The sequence below is a fragment of the Hibiscus syriacus genome, unplaced genomic scaffold, assembly GCF_006381635.1.
Source record: "Hibiscus syriacus cultivar Baekdansim isolate YM2019G1 unplaced genomic scaffold, ASM638163v2 tig00110384_pilon, whole genome shotgun sequence".
In the NCBI taxonomy this organism is placed as follows: domain Eukaryota; kingdom Viridiplantae; phylum Streptophyta; class Magnoliopsida; order Malvales; family Malvaceae; genus Hibiscus; species Hibiscus syriacus.
Genome location: NW_024062715.1, coordinates 2,368,052 through 2,384,157, shown reverse-complemented (window position 1 = coordinate 2,384,157; position 16,106 = coordinate 2,368,052). Strand labels below are relative to the sequence as shown.

At 30.5% G+C, this 16,106-nt stretch overlaps 1 protein-coding gene across 1 annotated transcript; it reads left to right on the top strand.

The window, feature by feature from the left end:
* Positions 1–2,263: 2,263 nt before the first annotated feature.
* On the top strand, positions 2,264–4,308 carry LOC120122101 (E3 ubiquitin-protein ligase AIRP2-like). Its single transcript, XM_039141340.1, has 5 exons — positions 2,264–2,482; positions 3,139–3,301; positions 3,403–3,472; positions 3,578–3,809; positions 3,897–4,308. The coding sequence occupies exons 1-5, from the start codon at positions 2,400–2,402 to the stop codon at positions 4,105–4,107; spliced, it is 759 nt and encodes a 252-aa protein (XP_038997271.1). The 5' UTR covers positions 2,264–2,399; the 3' UTR covers positions 4,108–4,308.
* The last annotated feature ends 11,798 nt before the right edge of the window (positions 4,309–16,106 follow it).

The following is a 16,106-nucleotide window of genomic DNA, read 5'->3' as shown; positions in this document are numbered from 1 at the left end:
AACAAAGCAACACTCTATAGTTGGATAACCATTTGTATACTTTACCCCAAAATTTAATGATTAGATAGAGTTTAATGTCAAAACATTAAAACATTAAAACAATCGTATTTAACTACTAAATTATTGCGTAAAACACTAAATTATTGCATTCATTATTAATACTATTGAACATACATTTTTTAAGTTATTAAATGGATATTATTTATTTCACCAAAAAAAATATACATTATTTGAAGTGAATCTTCTAGGTGTCCATACTAACCTTAGGAACAAAGCAAAAACACTTAACAAACCTATAACCTAAATTAATTAAATACTAATTCATTCTAAGCCACTCACTTGCAATATTAAATTAGCATTGTTTGCACCAATAACCCGTTGATTTAGTAGAATGAGGTGTTAGATTCTTTAAGCAAAGTCAGATATTCAAATATTGCCTTTTGTGTATGGAGCAAACTGGGTTATGAGGGTCGCCCCCATAATGGACCTCTGCAAAACCGGATATGAATTAATTGGTCAATAGATTAAATATCAGTGATTAATTAAAAAAAATTAGCATTGTCTGCGGATGATAAGAATGATTAGCTAAAGCAATACTCCATTTAAAAAAAATAAACTCATAATTCACAATAAAATATACTTTGACCTTAACTTTAAGATATCTCTAATCAGAAAACCGTCACCAAAATCTTTTTAAAAATAATAATAAGTAATACATTATTGATAAAAATATGCATTTCATAATTGGTTTAACCTATTCATATTGGATTAAATTTTATATTCCCAATTAGATAGAATTATTGTATTATAAAACTCTAAATCAAATAAAAATAGGCCACGGGAATTATAATATGATCTTACAAAACTATAATAAATAAATGAATAAAGAAAGAAAGATGGATAGAAAAGCAAGATTTTTAGATAAGAACGAAATAAACAAATTAAATAGTCATAGAAAATAACATATTTCTTAGACATATAAACATAATATTCTTTTCCTACTTTCTTTATCTTTAAACAACAAATTCAGACATTCACCCATAATTTTCATATTTTATTTTAACTTTTGAATTTTATTATACATTTCACTTAAACGTGATGATAGGCACTTTTAAATTATAATATATGATAAAAAAAACTTCATATAAAAATATTTATATATTTGGATTGGCTTAAATTAATATATGGATTTAACAATATATATATTATGTTAAATTAATTTCTGAAATTAATAACATTTTATCATTTGATCATTAAATTTATATCTTTAGTATTTTGATAACATGATATTTTAAAATTGGAGTATTGTGTTATTATTTGAAAATTTTAAAATGTATATTTTTGAGTGATAATATGATAATATAAAATTATTCACATGTTAAAATAAAAACAATTTAAATATTAACTTATGTAAAAAAAAAAAAGGTTCCAATTAGGTATACGTTTTCAAATTCAATATTTTTAAATATTTTTTAATTTATTTATATTCAATTTGTTTTTGGAAAAAATGAATACAATTTTAAAATTTTTAAGTAAGGATGTAATAAAAAAGAGTTAAAATAAGTGATTCAAAGAATTCAGAGAAGGTAAAAGTTATTAAATTCAAAGAGTTATTAAATTCAAAGAGTAAGTGTTATTTTATTTAACTTTAAAATATAATACTAAATTATTATACATTTTAAAAAATATATATATAGAAATTAATATTTAATATAATAATAATAGAAGGATATGTTAATTATAAAAATAAATTTATTAGGAAATAAAATATAACTGTTGAATGAATATTAACCGTATCATTTTTTATAAGCTTATATCACAAATAAGCAAATAAAATATATTTTTTTTCTTTGAGTACCTAAAGTATTTTTTAATTAAAATAAGTATCTAAAGTTATTTTTTGTCAAAATAAATACATGAAGTATTTTATGTCAAAATAGGTACTTAAATTATTTAAATTTTTTTATTTGAGTTGTAAAAAAGTTGACATGTGACATTAATTACATAATATTTTGGATATTTAGATGAAAAAATAAATATTTTAAATACTTATTTTAATTAAAAATATTGTATATATTTATTTTGACAAAAAAATAACTTTCATGCCTATTTTGATTAAAAGTATTTTAAATATTTAAATGAAAAAACTTATTTGTTATATAAGCTCAACTCCTTTTTCCTTCTTTGTAATCAGAAAACTGATGAAAAGAGGTCAAGGCCAGAGAGAAGAAAGAAAAATACCCCTTTATTTACTTCTTAATTTCCTTTTTCCTTCTGTTGTGCTTTTGGAAATTGGGTTCTTAAAAAAAAAAGGCGAAACCCAGTTCTTCATCTTTGTAGATTCTTTATCCTGTTAAATTTCCTTTGTTTTTTTCTCTGCCTTGTTTAAAGAGACGGATATGGTGTATTATCAGTTATCAAAGTCTTCTTACGAGGACACTTTGAGAATACTAAAGGCTGATATTCAACATGCAAATGCTTTGTAAGTTTTTCCTTCTTGGGTGTTCGATTTTCTTGGAAAAAAATGTATTTTGATTTTGATTTTTTGGTTAATTCACCTTCCTTGAAGTTGTTTGTTGACTTGTTGTTTCTGGTTATTAATTGTTTGATTGGTTTGCTTTTGATCATTGTTCTTTAAAAAGCTTGATTTTTTAGCTGCTCTGCTAGTTGTGTAAAAAAGGAAATTATTAAAAAAAAAGGAAAATTTCCCAGTTTTGATTGCTATTTATGATCATCTTTTGTTGTTCTTATGATTGTATTGAATAACCAATTGCAGACTTTTAGCATCTGGTCTTAGTATAGTAAATTGTTTGTGCTTTTTTGCAGATTTTGGTAGTGTGATGTTCCTTTAGCTGACAGTATGATAGGATTTTACTTCAAAATATGAAGAAAAAAAGTTGGGAAGTTTTACTTTTATGTTTTTGTCAAACTTTATGTAATCATGAATGCTTAATGTTGGCTAAGAATGTAATTTAGGTTTCTCCATTTTGATCTTCTTTTGTCTGAACTTGTTGGTAATTTGATGTTTCTTTCGCTAATATTTGCATATATGTGATGTTTGATTACTGGCTTAGAATGTAATTTAGATATCTCCATTTTAGTTGTTATAAGAGTGTTTGTGTTCTCCGGCGGTTTCAGGGCTGCTGCTATTCCAAGGGCCAAGAGCGGTGCTCGTATTCAAATGAAATTGGCCTACAATCATTTGGATCCTATCTTTCTGTTTCTGTTGCAATGGATGGACTCTTCTTGCATATGTCTACTCCCTAGATATCTAGACCTCTTTCATATACTCGTATACAAGGTCCGTTTGTCTTATCGGCTTATTCCATACCCCTCTTTCACATTTATTTTTCATACATTTTCATATGCACCCATTGTTCATTTGCATCTTGTTTGCTACAGGTCTATACAGATGGGAGATCGAAGATCTCTAGACATGGAAGGAAGGCAACAATTAGAGAGTTTTACAGTATGCATCAATCATGGTTTGAATGTTATTTTACCATAAAATTTCTGCCATAATGATTCATTTACCTTTCCATTGACTCGCCCTACTAATTTAACGAAACTGTAGATGTTATATTACCATCTATTCAAAGGCTCCATGGTAGCTTGGGGGAGTTGGATGATGATATGGAAACCCTTATAACAATGGGGAGTTCTGCCGAGAAAAGAGTAGAATTAGATAATAAACTTGGTAATATTGATTACGAGAGGGAAGATGAATGCGGGATTTGCTTGAAGCCTTGCACGAAAATGGTCTTGCCTAATTGTTGTCATGCAATGTGCATCAAATGCTACCGCAATTGGTATGGTAACTCGGAATCTCTTGTTATTTCTCTTGCATTTACGTGCTTTGCAGTTTCGCTCTCAACATTTTCCTTTCCAAATTACAGGAACACGAAATCAGAGTCCTGTCCTTTCTGCCGTGGTAGCTTGAAAAGAGTCGACTCTGAAGATTTATGGGTGCTTACTTGCAAAGATGATGTGGTCGACAATAAAACTGTTACACAGGAGGACTTGTTGCGTTTTTACCTCTACATCAATAACCTACCGAAAGATTGCCCAGACACACTTTTCGTGGTATACTACGAGTACTTAATTTGAAGTCGATGAAAAAATGTACAGATAGAAAAGAAAAGAAAAGAAAAAACTGCGGACCATCAAATGTAAAAAGAGTCTGGTAAGTGAAATTCTCTCTGCTGCTTACGTGAAAGACAGTCCCCTTTTTTATGCTTTTCGGATATTAATGAACATAAGTGTAAGAAACCCTCATTTAATTATCAATGGAAGTTGTAATTTATGAAACAGGAGTCTGTGGATTCTTTGTCCGTCTAGTTGAAAGTGATAGACGAAGTGCATGAAACGGACTAGTTAACTAGACGAAGGCCTCTTGAATCTACTTTTAGTGTTTTCTTTTTTAAAGAGTTGAATGTCTGGTTGGTAAAGTATGTATTGCACAGGTGATTCATACTTGATTATAGGTTGATGTTCCGTCGATGAAACGATTATGTGCTACGAAATATTGTAATGGTGGTGAAAGAAGGAAAAAGATCAGGCTGTTGAGTTGATTAGATGTAGATAATGGATGGATGATGACCATTGAAGAAAGAATGGCCTGAATTGGTGAAAAATTCTGGTCCTTTGTACCCTTGTTTTTTTTTTTTAGCATGTTAACAGAAGCTGAATCTGTCAGATTGGAGGTTGAAACCTTGCCATCAGATTGACTTTGCAGAAAAAAATTAATGGCATCTGATTTTTTCCCAGTTGATTGCGGTACTAACATTGGAGTTCAAGTATAGTTATTGGGAGAGAGGGGAGAGAGAGAGCACCAATTGATTTTATTTTTTTATTAGTCTAGGTAAATATAATATAGTATTTATTTAAAAGATTCAATTATTTAACAATAAATGACTGTTTGAATATGAAATCTTAAGAGATAACGATAATGGCTCGTATAAATTGATATCATTTCTTTCGACACAAATTCAACCTCACGAGAACTTAAAAGACTAACAAAGGTCAAGATCTACAAGGTAATTAGAATACCGATGATGAAATAGGCAAACTTGCAGACCATCAATGGAGGATCTATGCATCTTTCTTGATTTTAAAGATCAAATATTGATAAAACTATCTATTGAAATGAAAAGTGGACTTTTCTCGATAATTGCTTTTGTTATGACTACCTTTTTATCCGACTATTTTTTAGGGTAAACAATATTTTTTTCTGCGATAGTATAATAATTATCGAAAATATTGACATAACAGTTAATAAAATTGATATAATTATTCATTTGATCTTTAATATATTTAATTATAATTTTTATTTAATTTAATAAATTATCCAAAATTTACCCTTTTTTTTAATGAAACTGCGAGGGAGATGTTTGCAGTGATGGAGAAGATGACCCATGGGTTTGCGCGCAAGGAAGAAAAAGCATACTATTATTAAAAGGGCTAAATTAAAATTTTACACAAACTATTTTGAGTTTATAAAAAGGCCAATAATTAACATTTTATATAAATTTAAGGATTAAAATAAAAATTAAACTATTTTATTAAAGTACCACGCCATTAACCTAACAAATTTAATATCTCAGTGACCGAAACTTAATAAAACAATAACATAAGTGATCATATATTATGTTTTTAAAAATCAACGAGGAGAAGTGAACAAAACATAAATAAAAGCGATCAATCCTCTAGTTTACCCTTTTATTTTTAAAAAAATATAAAATAAGTATTTAGTGTTTAAAATAATAAAATAAATTAAAAATATTTTATAAGAATTAATTTTTTACTTAATGAATTAATTTTAAAACAAATATAGGAAAATTTATCAAACAATGTTAACCATAGAGAACTAAAAATTAATTAATAACTAAGGCCAAAAAATAATCCAGAAAAATTAAAAACCAAATCAACTCAAAATGAACTATTTAGAATTTTAAAAAATTCGACTGAATCAAATTGATCTCTCTAATCACTTTTTGCATAGACGATTTACATCTTTTTTTTAAATATATATATATATATATATATATATATATATATATATATATGAAAATGAGATAGTTGATGAAGGTCTTAATAGCTTTTTATCGTATAAGAAACTCTTTATAATTAAATATTTTTTATCCCAGAGTTTTTCTATTATATACTAGTATATCTTTAAAATTTAAAACTGTTTTTTCTTAAAATTGTTATTTACAATATTTAAACTTATAATATATTTTATAATATTATTGATAAATAAATTCAATAACATTATTAATCATTTATTAGAGATTGATTTATTTTAGAAATAAATATTTAAACTATATTATTTTTTATATAAATGTTTAAAATGATTTTTTTTTTCAAAATAGGTATTCAAAGATATCTAAATAAAATTAATACGGTAAACTGTAATAGGTACCACCAAACTTTAAGCTCTGACTTGTTTATACCATCAAACTTTTTAATTTTGTTAATTTTAGCACTAACATTTACTTAAGTGTAATTATGACATTCTGTCGTTAATGACTTAACGAGACGATGACATGGTAGTTGCGCGTCATGACAATGCTGACGTGGTTGCGTCACCAAAACAATATCGTTTTGGGTCGACTGTTTTGATGTTTAAAAAACTTAAAATGACATCATTTTACTCAAGAAAAAATATTGAAATATTAGGCTTGAGAGATTCGAACTCTAAACATGTGAATAAAGGTTAAAGCTTAATTATTTGACCAACTTGAGTTTTAGTTATAATTTTATAACATTTTTAAAAATTCTAAATTTCGGTTGAGAATAATTCTAAAATCTTAAATAACCTAGGAACCAACCCCACATTTTCCTATTATATTTTTCTCTATTCTTCCTTCTCATCTTCATCTGCATACCCTCTTTATTGATTCATTCGTCCATTACAATTGAGCAAAATCTTGTACACAATAAGTCAGGCGATGTGCGTAAAGCAACATGCAAGCCCTATAAATGCCCAACTGACCCCAAATTCTTATATCACAGTTCAACTCCTCAAGATTCCTCCAAAATAAATTGCTTTCTATACCCTTTCTTCACCTCAAAATTTATTTCTTTTTATACATTGAAAAAAATATTGTTTATGGATAATTACTTTAGTGTTGTTATCTGCGGTCCATCTGATACTATCGGGAAAGTTATTATTTGGGACGGATCAATCTAGGAGTTTAGTTGGCCGTTGAAGACGGCGGAGCTGATGATGGAGCATCCGTGTCAAGCGGTGGCGGAGTTCCACACGTGATTAATGGTAAAAGGTCGATTCCGTTACCCACTGGCAAGAAACTCGACCTGAAAAAGGTTTATGTACTGTTGGCCGTGAACCGAGGGAAAGCGACCACGTTGTCATCGAGGATGCTCATCGCGTACTAGTGAGTGCGAACGATGCGTTGAGATTAAAGTCCTTTTTATCGTTTTCTAGTTTACTTCCTTTCGTTGCCAGGATTTGTCGTGCAAATCATATGCAAGAGATGGGCAAATATTTGGTCCAATGGTGATGGACAAATTAATAAAAACGACGGGTTTTGCAGATGAAGATAGCAGGAAGAAGAGAGAAAAATATAATCGGAAAATTTAAGTTTAGTCCCTATGTTATTCAAAATTTTAGAATTAATCTTAACTGAAATTTTAGATTTTTAAAAAATTTATAAAAATAAAACAAAAACTCAAGTTGCTTGAATGGTTAAGCTTCAGCCTTTAATCCCATAGGTTAAGAGTTCAAATCCTTCCAAGCATCAAAACAGTTGAGTTAAAATGACGTCGTTTTGATGAAGCAATCACATCAACAACGATATGATGCGTAGTTGGCATGTCATCGTCTCGTTAAGTCATTAACAACGAAGTAATATAATTGTTCGTAAAAATAAACATTAGTGATAAAAAATTTATGATATAAATGAGTCAGCGTTTAAAGTTTGATGGTTATAATATTAATTACCCAAATTAATATTATAATATTCATTTTAACTTTAATTTTAAAATTATATAGATAAGGTAAGGCGGTATACTGGTAGATAAGGATGTCTATTGGGAAGCATAGGTGTGGGGGTTTCCGGCATTCATCCCCAGTAAGTTATCTCATCCTTGTCTCGTGATCTATTATGAGTACAAAATTTAAAATCATTCCCGACCTATGACCCAAAAACCTAAAATCATTGTCGTCCTATCATTCATATGGATTATGAAACTCATTTAATTATTGTTATACTTATCTCACATCCTCGTAAAATATATTTATAAGTATTAATTAAATAAATATAAATCAATTCTTTATAAAAGAAAATAAAATACTTATCTGCTGAATTTTCACCATAAATATGACATTATTCTAATGGCCACCATTGAAAAACAATAATAATAAGTTATTGTGACTTTTTAATCGATAATTAAAATATAACTTCGATACAAATTCAAAAAAAAAAAATATGCAATAAAGTTCTTACATAATACTCCTTTCGTCCCACTAAATGTGTCTATTATTGACTTTCAAAAAGTCAAAAATTTTAAATTTTGAATAAGGTTATTTTAAATATTTTAAATAATTAACTTTTATAAAATATATATTTATAAAACTATTTGATTTAAGGTTTTTAAAATATATATTTTTCATATTTTTATTAATAATAAATTTTAAATGATGATGAGTCAAGGTTAAAAAATTGACAAAAAAAAGTCAGTAGTAGACAGATTTAATGGGACATAAAGAGTATCCAAAAACAAACAATGAACTGACATAAGTGAGGATGAGAAGAATACAATGTTAGATAATAAAACAAATATCAGCTATGTGTTAAAATGGTTATAACAACATAGGTGAGCTGGCATAACAAACAGATGTTTCTAATATGGCGTTTGTAAAAGGATAAATATAGGTTGTGTGAAATGAAAGAAAAGTAGTGCATTTGTGAATATTTTTATGATAACAGAAAAGTTTACAGAGAAGTTTAACATGGTATCGAGAGCCTTGGGATCTGGGGGTATTAACTTTTCTTAGTTTTTTCCCCTACTTGCTTTGTTCTGTTGGTGGTGAGATGGGTGATACAGACGTATCATCGATGACGCTGTAAATGATCTTCACTAACAAACGACTCAGTGTCATCTTAAATGAACATAACTTTCTCTTATGGAAACAACAAGTGCTTCAGGCGGTTCGGAGTTATCGACTTGAAAAACTTCTCACTGGTGCAATCACTCCTCCTCCGGCAACAATGGTTTTGGGAGATGGTACGGTTACTAAAAATAAAGACTATGAAATATTTGTTGCACAAGACAGTGCACTTACTTCATGGCTTCTGTCCACCATAAGCCCGTTGATTCTTCCCCACTTGGTCGGAGCTGATACGGTTGCACAGGTGTGGGCTACGATCACTAAGTATTTTTCCATCAAGTTGACAACGACGATAATGAATCTTCATTATTACTTGAAAGGAGTTTGTAAAGGAGAAATGAGCATGATAACGTTCATATCTCAGGTCAAGGAGCTTTGTGATGCTCTTGTCGCGTGTGGTTCTCCGGTGACTGAGTATGAGCAAGTGGCAACCATTTTGAACGATCTGCCATCGGATTATCGACCGTTTATTGCTGATATCACTACTAGCAGAGAACCTTTCACGTTGGATGGTGTTACGTCTATGTTGCTTGATGTAGAGTTGCAACAGAAAGGTTTTAAGGAGGCTGATAGTTTGACGATTAGCGCAAATCTTGCGAACCTTTAGGTTTCTGACTTACCGGTGAATGGGGTTGTTCCTTCATCTAGATCGTCTCCTAGTTTGCCTGCTTATCGCCAGGGTGGTCGAGGTCGAGCTAAGCCTCGGATTCAATGCCAATTTTGTGGAAAAATTGGTCACTTAGTGAACCGTTGCTGGTATAGGTTCGACTAAAATTTTCAAGGGGTCTCTGCTGGTCATTCTTCTTCGACTGTCAATCCAACTGCTCATTCTTGTGTTTTTTCCTCGTCACCTGTGTGTGGTTGTCAAGGAGTGTGGGATGTCAATGCTACAATAGATGCTGCTGAATGTGCTCCTAAGTCCAATATGGGTATTGGTGGTGTTGCTCGGTCCTCTGGGAAATGAATTGTCGACTCAGGTGCCACCCATCATGTGATGTCGGATGCAGATAATGTTATTTGTCGAGGGAGTATACCAGATAGGGTAAGCTTATGGTTGGTAATGGCAATGGCTTATTTATTTCTAGCATTGGTATTCTCGTTTACATGGTTGTGATCGTTCTTTAACATTAAATAGTTTACTTCATGTTCCTCATATATTGAAGAACTTAGTGTCTGTTTCTAAGCTTGCCAAAGATAACCACACATTTCTTGAATTTCATGCTCATAGATGTGTAGTTCGGGATAAAGCTACAAGAGGGGTGCTACTTGAAAGATGTGAGAAAGATGGTCTTTATGAGTTTGATTGTATCTTGCTAAGGAATAATGATCATGCCGAGTGTAATGTAGCTAATAGGGTTGTTGATTTTCGCTTATGGAATAATCGATTAGAACATCCTCTCGGGATACATTACTCAAAGTGTTTATAGAATGTAATGTTGATACAACTTTGGTTAATGATGAATTTGTTTGTGTTGCTTGTCACTCTGGCAAAAGTCATTCTCTATCTTTTTCTCCATCTGTTACTACTTATACCGAACCGTTTAACTTAATATTTGTGGATCTATGGGGGCCTTCTCACGTTGTATCCAACGGATATCGATACTATATGTCGTGTGTTGATGCATGTACCAAGTATAATTGGGTTTATCTTTTAAAAGATAAGTCCCAAGCTTTTTATGCTTTCAAACTGTTCCAACGATTAATTCGTGTACAATTTAATAAGGAAATAAAGGAAGTTCAGAGTGATTAGGGTGGAGAGTTTCGTCCTTTCACTAAAGCTCTTCAAGAACTCGGGATACGTCATTGACTCACTTGTCCTCACACGTCTCAATAAAATGGGATTTTTGAGCGTAAATATCGTCACATTGTTGAAATGGCTCTTACACTTCTTGCTCAGGCCTCGTTACCACTAAAGTATTGGTTGTATGATGCTGTTACGACAATCTATTTGATCAACAGATTACCTACAAAAGTTCTACACGACTCGACTCCGTTCAACAAGCTATTTGGTAAAAATCAAGGTTATGAACACCTACGTGTCTTTGGATGTTGTTGTTTCCCATATCTTCGACCGTTTCAGTCACACAAGCTTGCTTTCCGATCATAGGCTTGCACTTTTTTGGATTATAGTGTGCAACACTAGGGATATTTGTGCCTGGCACCGGATGGTTCGATATTTATTTCTCGATACGTTAAGTTTGACGAGGGCACTTTTCCTTTTGCAAGACAGGTTATGTAATCGATTCATGCTTCACTACGATGCCTTTGATGCCATGCACCAAGACTGTTTAGGTCCCAGGCACTCAACGACTAACTCGTGCTCTTGCTCTAACTTTGTTGCACGACAATCTTGGTTTTGATCCGACTGAAACTTTTGCATCTTCTCTCCCAGTTGAATATGCATATGATAACATGGGACAACAAAATATGATGCCCACAAATTTAGGTGTTCATACTCACTCGTCTGATGACTTACAAACAATACATGCGACTGAAAATTCAGTAGTTAGTTCTAGTGATTCACTTAAAGGATCATCAACATCTGTTCCACCTAAAGCTGCTGCTACGAGTACAATATATGGACCTTTTCCTTCCATGTCCAATATCCATCCTATGGTTACCAGGAGCAAAGTTGCCATTTTTAAACCCAAAGCTTTCTCTGTGCATTCTATGATCGATGGCGATGAACCAGTGTCAATTCAACAAGCGATGCTCTCACCCGTATGGAAGGAGGTTGTTATGACTAAATACAATGCTCTGGTTCAAAATAGCACTTGGCGATTAGTTTCATTACCTCATGGTTGGATGCCTATCGGATGTAAATGGTTGTTCCGAATTAAAAAGAATGTCGATGGGTCGGTTGTACGACATAAAGCCAGACTTGTAGCAAAAGGGTTTGCTCAAGTTCCTGGTCAGGATTCCACGACACTATTAGTCCTGTCATCAATTCATCCACATTTAAGGTCGTTTTTTCATTAGTCGTGATACATTGGTGGAAGTTGCGATAAGTTGACGTCAACAACGCTTTTCTCAATGGGGTACTCAATAAGGAAGTGTACATGATGTAGCAGCCGGATTTGAAAAATTCACAGTCGATGGCTCTTAATTGGTATGCAAGTTGCAGAAAGCGTTGTATGGTTCCTCGCAGCTGGTATGCAAAGTTACGAGCCTTCTTAATTCGGGTTGATTTCAATGGTACTCAGATCGATGCCTCATTATTTATTCGTCAACTTGGTGATAAGATGGTATATGTTCTTATATATGTTGATGACATTATCATCACAAGTCATGATGGTGAAGATGTTGCACAAGTGGTGATTCTCTCAGGTAATAAATTATCTCTAAAAGATTTAGGGGAATTGAATTTCTTTTTGGGATTGGAGGTAACACGAAATGATCAAAAGTTAGTTCTACGATAAAAGAAGTTTATCTTGAATTGCTTGACCAAGCTGGCATGCGTGGTGCTCATCTGGTTCCAACACCAATGGTTTTATCACCCAAATTAAGTAAGAATGATGAAATCTATTGCCAGATGCTTAAATGTATAGAAGTGTCATGATGGCTCTCTTTTATCTCAATCATACACGTCTGGACATTGCGTTTAGTATAAATCGTGTGGCTCAATATATGCATGTCCTGTGTGAACAACATTGGATAGCCGTGAAGCGCATCCTTCGTTATCTCAGTGGCACTTTGGATTATGGGTTAATCTTCCACAAAAATAACACTGGTATTCAACTTAAAGCATTTGCTGATGCTGACTGGGCAGGCAATGTTGATGATCATCGTTCTATTTCTGGATTTTGTGTGTTCCTTGGCGGAAATCTAGTATCTTGGTCGTCTAAAAGATAACGATCAGTCTCGAGGTCCACCACTGAAGCAGAGTATCATAGGATTGCCAAAGTTGTTACTAATGTTGTGTGGCTTACAGCTTTGCTCAAAGATATGGGTATAGTGTGCTCTAGTAAGCCTGTCATTTGGAGCGACAATACAAGTGCTATTGCCATGAGCGAAAACCCAGTATTTCACTCATGTTCTAAGCATGTTGAGTTGGATTTACATTTCATTCGAGAAAATGTTCTTGTTGGTGATGTTACCGTTAATTATGTTCATGCCTCACATCAGTGTGCAGATGGTTTAACCAAACCTTTATCGAGGGCCTATTTTTCCATGTTTCGCAGGAAGATGCATGTCTCTGGAGGTGATGTTGAAGCCATAGAACGTAGGGAGAATGTTAGCTAATAAAACAAATATCAACTAGGTGTTAAAATGGTTATAACATCATAGGTGAGCTGGCATAACAAACAGATGCTTCTAGTATGGTGTTTGTAAAATGATAAATATAGGTTGTGTGAAATGAAAGAAAAACACTACATTTGTGAATATTTTTATGATAACAGAAAAGTTTACAGAGGAGTTTAATAGGATTTATGTTGTTAGTTAAGATTGAAGAATATGATGTCGATGGTACGAAAGATTTTTTATTGGATGTTTATATTTATGTTCATTTTATAAAGTTTATGTTTGAACTTATTCAATTATATTATGAATTGTAGGGGTGTTCAAAATTTCGGCTAACCGATTAAATAGATCGAACTGATTTTTTTGGTTAATCGGTCAGTTAATTTTAATAATTAACGATTAATGATTTTTTCAAAGGTCGGTTATTTGTTAATTCAGTTCAAAATCGGTTAATTAACCGAATTAACCAAAAAAATTAAATATTTAATATAATATTTATATGATAATAGCTTTAAATTTTGGTTTAAACCGAAATAATCGATCGAACTAACTAACCGAATTAAAAGAAAATATTAAATATTAAATATATAATATATATTATTTAAAATTTTGGTTAATTCGGTTAACCGACCGATTAACCAAACTTTATTCGGTTCGGTTAATTATTTTCGTAAAAAATTTTATTCCGTTAACGGTTAAAACAAAAAAAAAATCGATTAATGAAATATTTGAAGTTCGGTTCAATCGGTTAAAATAAAAAAAAATCGGTTAATGAATTTGTATTTTTAATTTTGGACCTGCAATTTAATTTCTTTGTATTTTTTTCTTTTGACAATCGCAAGTTGTTTAATTATTTGGATTTTATAGGTAAAATGTTGTAGTTATATTAAATGCTCCTTTAAGTAGAAAATTAGAGAGTGAGTTAATTGCATGCAAAATTTTTCAGTAGCTTCGTTAGAGTTGGGTTTTTAATTCTTTCTCATTAATTTTTTTAATAAAAAATAAAAAGAAAATTAATTCGGGTCAGGTCAAATTTCTTCTATACAAATCGGGTCAAGGTCGAATCGAGTTTCAGGTAAAAGAATTATTTTATCGAATCAGGTTGAGTTGGCCAAAAACCCGAACCAACTCAATCCATGCTGTTCCCTAGCCTCACCGCCAATAAAATTTATATCCATCCCAATTTAGTTGAGGGCGAAGTGAGATGAGTACCCGCAAAATCGATCCTACTATAAACATTTACTTTCCTATTAAACCGTAGAGATTTACTAACGAATGTATCATAAAAAATAATTGATATATTTTAAAATTAAATATCTAAAGGATAATTTATGATCTCTACTAATGTGTTACTGTAACTGATCATCTAGTTTTTGTATCTTGAAAGATAGATGATCAACAATCTTAAGCACCAAAGGAATTATCAGAAACGTATCTTAAGAAAACTGTGTAAAAATAGACCTCAATTGTTTTCAATCAATTGATCTATCGGATAAAACATTCCTTTCTATACTTAATTTTATTATTATTTAAGAAGTTTAATTTTGTTTGTTTTATCTTTGTTATAACTATTTTTTAAATAAATTAAAATTTTAAAATAATTATGAATTTATTTTGAAAAATTGAAATATTTAATTTAATTTAATTTGAAATTTGGAGTCGCGATCGATTTTAAATTAGATAGATCGAATACCTAAAAATATCTTTTAAAGTGTTCGAGAATCAATTACGCGTTGAGAAGGGCAAACACCCCCACAAAATCCAAAATTAATACCTCTCGATTATATATTGTTTAAGTAGTGAAACTTTATACATTCAAATCCAAAATTTAAATTATAATCATTCTATTTCAATGAATTTTAAAATCAGTGAATTTATTTGTTTTAAAACACTTGACTCGATAAAAGATTATTTAATTCACTCAGCTTTATTTGAAAAGAGTATCCCCTTACTATGTAAACTAATAGAAATTAAAATCCAATCTTGTTAGATATAATTTCGTTAACCTATGACACAATACAACATTGTCTTTGAATATTTTTAAAAATAAAAAATAAGTGCATAACTTATGAATGAAAACATTAATAAATATCATATGCATGATGTATGAAATATCTAATATAACATGAAAAATAAATAAAACAAAATAAAACCATGACAGATAACTAAATAGAATAAAACAATGTCATAATAATAAATACATAAGTAAATAAAATAATAATAATTATTCATTTACTAGATATTTAAAAAAATACATATAAGAATATATTTTTAAAATAAAGCATTTCTATATATATTTTCTATTTTTAAATATGAATAAATATAGAATATCACTTTATTCAAATAATCCTTGGAAGACACTTCAGATTTTTGGAGGTATTCCATAGGTTAGTCGATCATCAAAGTTTTTATAAATATCCAAAACATTAAGAAGTATTTGTAAAATATTTTACATGTATAATAAAATAAAAATGACATTTTTAAATAACAAGATATAGTCCACATATAATATTATATCATATATTCGTACTTTATATATATATAATAAAGTATAAAATACATAAAAATATAATAATAATGATGATACATAAACTAAAATAAAACTATGAAAAGTACAGGGACTAAAATGTACAAAATAACAAACATAAATGGTTAACTAGTAAAAGGTGAATAATCTAATAACCAAATTCAAACATAAGAAGAATAGTAGGAGTGATAAAATATTAATCCA

Bases quoted from the DNA above. Each gene is read 5' to 3' on its own strand.
- LOC120122101 (XM_039141340.1), top strand. From the start codon at position 2,400: ATGGTGTATTATCAGTTATCAAAGTCTTCTTACGAGGACACTTTGAGA. The intron at 2,483-3,138 runs GTAAGTTTTTCC...CGGCGGTTTCAG, and splicing joins ATTCAACATGCAAATGCTTT to GGCTGCTGCTATTCCAAGGG. The intron at 3,810-3,896 runs GTATGGTAACTC...TCCAAATTACAG, and splicing joins ATCAAATGCTACCGCAATTG to GAACACGAAATCAGAGTCCT.